The sequence below is a fragment of the Bactrocera latifrons genome, unplaced genomic scaffold (assembly GCF_001853355.1).
Source record: "Bactrocera latifrons isolate USDA-ARS-PBARC rearing strain unplaced genomic scaffold, ASM185335v1 scaffold_315, whole genome shotgun sequence".
In the NCBI taxonomy this organism is placed as follows: domain Eukaryota; kingdom Metazoa; phylum Arthropoda; class Insecta; order Diptera; family Tephritidae; genus Bactrocera; species Bactrocera latifrons.
Genome location: NW_017536797.1, coordinates 20,908 through 29,552, shown reverse-complemented (window position 1 = coordinate 29,552; position 8,645 = coordinate 20,908). Strand labels below are relative to the sequence as shown.

At 33.6% G+C, this 8,645-nt stretch overlaps 1 protein-coding gene across 1 annotated transcript; it reads left to right on the top strand.

Moving 5' to 3' along the window:
* The first annotated feature begins 6,602 nt into the window (after window positions 1-6,602).
* LOC108970905 lies at window positions 6,603-8,200 on the top strand. Its single transcript, XM_018936616.1, has 4 exons — window positions 6,603-7,550; window positions 7,604-7,698; window positions 7,747-7,804; window positions 7,891-8,200. The coding sequence occupies exons 1-4, from the start codon at window positions 7,530-7,532 to the stop codon at window positions 8,089-8,091; spliced, it is 375 nt and encodes a 124-aa protein (XP_018792161.1). The 5' UTR covers window positions 6,603-7,529; the 3' UTR covers window positions 8,092-8,200.
* Window positions 8,201-8,645: the final 445 nt, after the last annotated feature.

Genomic DNA, 8,645 nt, shown 5'->3' with positions numbered 1-8,645 from the left:
CGCCACGTAGCGAAAAGAAGAAACGACTGGCGCGCTGTTGTTAACTCGGCTATAATCGCGTAAGCGGTGTCTACGCCAATCAAGAAGAAGAACCCAAGAAATTGTAAGGACTTCGCGTGAGAGATTTGTGTAGGGGCAAGGGACAAAATAGGGAGGGTGTTTTTTTCTGCAAATGTAAATAGTTGAAATTATTACTGCAAAAGCATCAGTATCTGACGTTTTAGACCAATCTTCGATTTTGGTTAGGATAAATGATTTTAACCTGGTTCAAATCAAAGCCCAGAGTCAAGACATCGTAGCGTAAATGTGATTGCATACATATGTATTTAATGATTTTAAGTTGATAAAAAGCTGTAATAAGCAACGATCACGAGATCATTGTGATATGTAATTATACAAGGGGTAATCATTGACGATTTGAGTGAAAGCATATACTTACAATTTGTTCCATTTTCCATTTCATTAATTTTTGAAGCACGATATTGGTTCGATTTAAATTCTTATTGTTTTAAAAATTCACTTACAAACCCTCCTCCACCTTATCACGAATTTAAAAAGTTTATATTACGCTAGTAATGCGCGATAATTTACCGATAGAACATGTGACTTTAGCAATGTTGTCAGAATTTTTGCGTTGAACGTGATGCTTTCTCATCAAAGGCAACACTGCCGAAGTAATTTCACTCACAGAATTGAGGGACTATGGATGCTGAACAAAAGCTAATATTGACATGCAATATCTCTGCGCAGCAAAGTGAGTTCGGTACCCATAATTAACAACAATGCATTGTTTCGAGACAATTCCATATTCTATTATTTGACCCTGTAGTTCGAAGTACTGAATTTCCATGCCCGAACTCCATGCATTGCATTGTCCAAGAATTATTTTGTTAATAGCATTGGAGATCAGAGGTGATAGTCGGGATGCTACAAATATAATTTTTATTTAGCGTTTTTTTTTACTGAAAAATGTACTTTAGGCTTTTCGATAAAAACAAATTGCCGTTCCAGACACACATTCATCAACTGTAGCCCAACCCAGTTTTGAAGTTGTAAATGTTTTAATTCCAGCTTAATTGCCAAATTGGGAAATTATGTAATTTTTTCCAAAGAATGATTTGGAATCGCTCTGTATTTCTAAACATTTAATGCTATTAACACATGTGACAAGTGAAGGTCAGAATGATATTTCAGAATGTTAATTTTATAGAGGAAAGGAAAATTAATAGAGAAGAAAATGAATTGAAGCCAAGTGACGATTGTTTTAATGTAAAAGGTCACTTTGTACTAATTTTCCTTTACAAATAAGCGCTATATTACGCAATAGTGTAAAAATTTTAATCTAAATCTCCAAAGTCATAGATGAGACAATTACTTTAAAACACTGGCTTTAGACGTGTACTTCCTTTCACCTCTGGTTAATAGTCATCTCTAGCCAATCTTTAGGTTTCTGGATGAAATAATTCTGGGCGAGTTTATTTTGGGATGGCACCGTGATCCAAGATGTTATAGTAGCAGCATTAAAGGCTTTAAGCTTAAAAGCTTTAGGCAGAAAGGTAATTTTGTCGATTATGTATATGACATATCATTGACTCCTAAATGTGCAACATTTATCTAAAATTAATCAATTTTAAGGAATGGAAGATTATGATAAAATAGTATAATAACTGAGATGGTGCATGTTTTGATATAGCACCTTGAACCACCCTCTAATACCTATGTATTCTATTTTTCACGGTTCCTTTAAATAGGATATAGCCAAAAATTCGAGGCTATTACCCAGTTACCAAATTTAGGTCTTAATGCATTTTGAGAGGACACATCATTTGAAGTAAAAGACAAAGAGGTATTTTTATAAAGACAAGAAATTGTTTCGTACATTTTTGCTGGGCAAGGTTTGGGTGACATAGTCTCTTACGGAATCCATTTATAGTTCCGCTCTTTTACTGGACACAGGCATAGGAAGTGTTCCAGCGTCTCTTCTCCACACTGTCTGCATGTATCGTTTTCCCTTATTGCTATCTAGCTCGCGTGTTGTGACCTATGAAGGGGCCAACAGCCATCCGGCAGTCCTATTGAGACCATATGAGTAAGAAGCAAGCGAGTTTTCAAAAGGAGCTCTTGTACATAATTTTGGCGATCCTGCATGTACTTAAGGCATTCCGAAGTATCAGGGCGAGAGATACGCCTTTCCGAAAACTACGTTGCATATACTTTTTTGTGACATTCGTATTTCCTATACTTTATCGGATGGCAATTGTAAGCTGTTTCGTTTCCCGAAACTGTCTTGTGGCCCTGAACCCAGTATATATGCAGCTGTTGTTCGGCAGCCGCTACATCTATGTATGTATTCTGTGCGTAATTCGATGTGAGATTATTGCCTTAATTGCTGTCTGACTATCGACGCATATATTTGTCCTTTTTATGTTGTTTCCTGCGATGTTAACTAGCCAATACCGGGTTGGAGAAAAGCATTGTTTTGGTCTTCTGAATGAAAGACTTGGAAACCTTAAGCAGCTAAGAATACCTCTGTCGAATAGAAAACAAAAAAAAACATAAACTATGCTGCGATTGCTTCCTTGTCGCCGTCAATCAGTACCAAAGATTCTATTGAACCTGATGACCATATACCTTACAATGTTGGAGAAATTAAAAGGCATGACATACATACACATTAATGTTTTCTTAAATGTATCCAAATTAATTCATTCAGTTTTTCAATTTCATATTTTTATACATAAAATTATTCTATACAAAATAAATGGTTATTTTAATTTAAGCATTTAGTTCAAGCTTAACTTGAAAAAGATCACGCTTTGAATGATAGAAGGTAGCAAGCATAAATTAAAACAAGAGTAATTGGAATTAAAAATTTTAAGATACAAGAATAAATAAAGTACAAAGATAAATTAATTTCTGTTGAGAGGTATACTTAGTATATTTCATCTCTATTTCGAACTTTTGTAAGCGTTCCTCTTTTTCTATTTGAAGTTTTTTCAATCTTTTGTCTTTTCCCAGTTCTAAAACTCTTGAACTGAACTCACTGTTCTTGAATTCTACTTCAGCCTTACTTCTTTCAATTTCTGCTTTCAATCTTCTTTCTCTCAAACCGTGATCATGTTTCTCTTTTTTTAGACTACATTTTCATTTTGAACATTTCCCTACGCTCGACTTGCAAAACAGTAAAATTTGCAGCAGACGACTTTGGGACATATTGTTCTTTTTTTCTGCGAAATCTTTGGCTTCTTCTAGAATATTTTCACATTTTCGTTGTTGCTAATGTCAATTGGAGACACAATTTCTTCGCCGATATCAAAAAAAGTTATATATTTCTAACGGTCGCGCTTTCATTCAAGATGGACATGCTGCTACTATCAACTGTTTCAACGGCAATCCACTTGTGGGTTTTGCTCCAAAAATATATTCAAGTTGATTAAAGTGTGGACACCTCTGCAAAACTTTGCCTTAATTATAAACATTAGACAAAATTTCTCCGCGTTCATTACGTTTACCTTCAACACTCGACGTCCCAGCATCGGACTCGAGAAGGCATGCTCCAGTTAACATTCGCAAATCGCTTTCCTTTTTAAAAGGAAGCCTTCAGGTGCGCACTTTCCAACGAATTAGATCCCACATTGCGTCAATGCCTGTTCACATTGCACATAATACAATGGCGTTTTAGTGTTGCTTCAAGAGTGTAGTAGGTGCATGCCTTTACATTTTGATAAGCAAAAATATGCTGGTTGATTTGCATTTACAAGGATGCAAGACCATTTGCAACAGATTCTGCATTCCACTAATGTATTTTATTATTCACGGTTCCATTAAATATGATAATAGCCAAAAAATTTATTTTTGAGGCTATTATCCAGTTACTAAACTAAGATTTTAATGCATTCTGAGAAGACTTACTTTGAATTAAATGACAAAAAGGTATTTTTGTAAAGACTAGAAATTGTTTCGAAAATTTTTGAAAGTCCGATATATCGATCCGATTAAGTGCATTTTTCACACTCCATTTATAGTTCCGCTCGTTTGACTTATTCCTTCGCCTAGTTTTTGCAATATGACCGAATATTAATAACTTATGTTATGTATGCTGACCGGTTAAAAAATTATCTTTTCATAATATTCTCAAGTTATAATTTTGGTTATATATAGGGCATGAATATTTATATTCACACAAAGATATTGAATTTAATTAGAAAAAATAAATAAGCAACAGTTTCTGGAAGATTTTATATACAACTAGAGGACCCGTCCACGTTTTTCTGTGGCTGATACATAGTTGGTACGATTAATACCATCTATATGATTTATAATATTAAGATCATGACAATTAGTTAAGAAGATATTGCATTTTTTGAACCAATCATTTTACAATTCTTACATGATACATCCGCTCGCTCGTTATAATTAATAACCATGATTTATTAACAATAAGTGGAATATAATTGGCAATCTAAATTTTTTTTTTTTTTTTTTTTTTTTTTTTTTTTTTTTTGATGATATAACAACAACTTCTCAGTCTCTGCATCTGCATGGTATATCGTTACACATCTACTACTGTGCTCAAATTGAAAGTTCATTTTTTAATTTATACTTCGCTTGTTTTTCGTATCGGTAATTATTATTATTTTTTGGTTTTTTGTTTGTAAGGAATTTGTGAGATCTGTGCTAAATTTCATGCCAAAATATTCATTAGTATTTGAGATACGCGTAGTTTTGCGAGGTTTTAAAACTTTAAAAGTAATTTTTGCGATTTTTTAGTTTGTCTGAATTTATTGAACAAAAAAGTGTGAAAATGCACCATCTCTTACTGCATTGGTTATTCGTGATCATTTTGTTACATTTTCAACTAATATCGTGCCGCAATCACCGCATTCGCCTATTTACCTTGGTATAACTTCTGGCTATTCAGCAAGAGGTGCATCTCACACCCTATATCTAATCATACGGTAATGTTTTGTTCAACATTCATCGAATGTAATTGCAAAATCGTCAGCTTTAACCCAGATACTATATGTAAGAAAACACAGACTTGTTCGTTCCTTTTTAATACGGATATTGCATTGCTCTGTGCAATGCTTCAGGAATATTTGTCAGCTATTATGCACTCATCTCAAATTATGATTTAACCTTTTCTTATTCAGTTAATACGATCACTATAATTTATATATACATATGTGTATGTAAACAAAAACCACTGTACGCTGCCAGTAGCTGTGTGATGTTTTTTTTTAGAATTTTTGTAATAAAAAAATTTCAAATGATTCTTACATTAATATTGAACTCTCGCTTACGTTTAGAAATATAATTTTTTGGGACTTTTAATAATAATAAAATAAATATAACAATGCCCATATTTAACTCCATCAAAGCTAACTAAGTCGGCTTCATAAAATTTACTGAGAACACTTTCACCGCTTTACCAATTTCTACGGAGGTAACCGTGAGCGAACACCGATTCCGCAAGATGATAACAGCAGCTACCACTCACTTCATCCCGGCTAGAAGAAATGAGGAAATTAACCCTAATTTCCCAGCCGAAGCAGCTGTTTTAGCTAATGAGCGAGTTAAATAATAATAATATTGTATTTATTATTTTATATATTTGTTGAGTTTAATATCTCCACCTTTACGTTTGATGGCAATACTAAGACTTAAGAACATTAGGTTTGCTTACAAGTTCTGTTGTGTTTTTATTTTAAGCTGATAAATATATTTGGATAAGTTCTTATCTGTTACTGATAACTACAATATATTATTATGTGTATATTTTGATGTGTATTTTGTCATGGTTAAAATATGTCTTATTTCTAAAGTAGTGCTAATATTAAACTGAATTAATTTTGTATCTGTAATATTTTGGCCCTTCCATATATGGTTTCCGTCAATTATAATATTTCCGTGATCTAATATTAATAATGGCACATTATTTCTTTAACAATATTACAATACGCTTTGTCCTCATTTAGTACATGGATGGTACAATTATCTTGCAATTCTTGTTTACAAATATGACTTCCTACATTATTTTTACACTTAGATACTCTTATAAATTTATTTTCACATTTTGCTATATTTCTTTCAATTTATAATGTTCCATGTTTGTAGGCTAACGGAATTAAATTGTATAATTTACATTTATCGTTAATGATAGGTTATTTATACATTAGGAGTATTCTCTTGCTCTTTAAAACCCTTGCACGGTGCACGAATAGTCGTTAAATTGGGTAGATGATATAAAAGGTATGTGTCTTCAAATAAATACACTAGGGGTATTCTCTTGCTCTTGCAAGATTGCAAAGTTCCTATACCGAAATATACAAGAGCATGAGAACACCCATTGCAGAATCTAGTGATATATGAACGGCTAATTCGGTCAATTTATTGTAAATGGCTGTTGTGAATTGGCTGTCTATTTAAAATTTACCTTCCTCAACAATTTAACGTCAAAATATGTATTTAAGTAAAATGACAGATAGCACAGGGTTGCAATTATTTTTTTACGCGTCATTGCACGAAATAAACACATTTTACAGCCATTGCCAATTATTTTTTGCGTGTGTTTGTTGTTATGCCGGTGCACCAAGAGAAGATATCTGCATTTCGTACACCGCGCAAGGTTCTTGCAAGAGCAAAAGAATACCCCTACTATGTCTGTTTAGTAAAAAAAAAATTTCCTATTACTGAAGTGTGTCACTAAATCTGCAAAAGAGGAGTAAATTGTAAATAATATTATAATACCGCCGTATATGCTGTAGCCTTTCGAATGCTGTCCTTATGGATAATTATTCCTCTCAGTTAGAATGGTTGCACCGCGATCTTCTTTTACAGTATGTTTCTTATATTTATTGGCACTTTTATTCCGTCTGTCCGTTCGGGAATAAATTATATCACCTGACTTGTATGTAATTGTCTTACTATCTTTATTGTGATAATTTAATACTCTTCCTTGATTTTGTAGTAAAGTATCTTCTATTTCCGGATACTTTTTCCGATTGAAGAATACGTCTTCCGGTTTGCGTATTTCGTTATCTGTCATAAGATGTTTGGCGTTGGGGTACGCCTATGTTAATATTTGACCTAGGTAGTCAAGACAATTTAGTTTGTTTTCCAGTTTTCGTAAGTAACAATATTTTGAGTACTTATGAATGGAGCTGATGTATATATTAGCCGTATTTTATTTGACCATCATAAACATAAAATAGCTAAAGCATGGACAACTAAAACGCATTTAGCTTATTTTACATTTTCGCTTAAATACGCATTATGTTGGCGACGCGGGCAATAACAATCAGCTTTCAATTTATTGCGACAAAATGTTTGACATGGAGAAGGGAAAATTTGAATTTTTAAATTTGCAAACAAACTTTTCACAAAATAAATACAAATTTATATACAGCAAAAGAAAAGTTCGGACAAAGGCCGAGTCACTCCTATTCCCGAAGTGATACCATGAGAGGAAGAATTAGTTCCTTCGTGCGCGGAAGAAAAAGTTCGCTTATGAAAACATCTTGGAGGACATGATATATCAAAGATTTACAGTAAGAGTATTTTAAAGTTATTTTGTAAATATTTATTACATTTGTTTCCACAGGATACAACGGTTAATGCCCCTGTAGTGAAAATGCGAGCGCTTTTGAAGGTGTATATAACAGTGAAAGACAATGAGATGCAGACTGGAAATTCTCCGTGCACAATACCGTAAATGTCGAAAATGGACGAAATTTTTGTTAAAAGTTGTTTAGTATCGAGCAACCACACCATAGACATTGGGACAGATCCTCAAGAGGCACTGGTTGAGTCTAGTGGTTAGTTAAAAGTTAATGTTCATTACATATTGCTTATATTGCAATAACTTTTTTATATTTTTAAACAGGATAGGAGTTGTTAACAGGTTCAACTGATTTTGAACCAATGTTCGACGATATGCCAAGCACTTCTAGGCAGAGCCAGTCTGCACTAAGCCGTAGCATGTGCAGACCAAATGAAGTGTATCCACAAGAACCGAAAGCAGCAAATCCTATTCCAAATCGTCGTTATCGTAAAAGCGCTAGAGAACGACATTTTGATCAAAAAATCTAACTAAAAATCATTTGGGGCTGTGCCGGGACACACCGGGCCGTTGGTTTTAACGTGAAACATCTATGTTAGTGAATCGCTTTTAGAGTAAATGATTGAAATGAAAACAAGATTGACGCTGTTTTAAGTATTTTAATAAAAAAGTGCAGGTGCATAATAGAAACATAAATTACTCATTATTAGGATTGATATTGGACAACAATTTTATTTAACATAGGTCTGTGATATGTGAAGTAAGCAACATACGGCATAATGTCAACATTAATACTTCTGGTGAATGTACAGTCTATAGTGATATTGCTTAACAGCCTCAGCCGACGCCTTAGGACGTATATATACGGCATACTCCAGTCGATCATTATGTCATAGTGCTTGTACAGCGGTTGGTTTACCAATTAACGCAGCCAGGCCTTGATAACTGATCTACGTATGAAACCACTAAAGTAATTCGATTTATGAATAAGTTTGTTTTTTATGTTGACATTAAAAGAAAAATCGTCCTCTATCCAACTCGGTAATTGGTGCACCATGTTGTTTACATCGACAGGTACATTGAT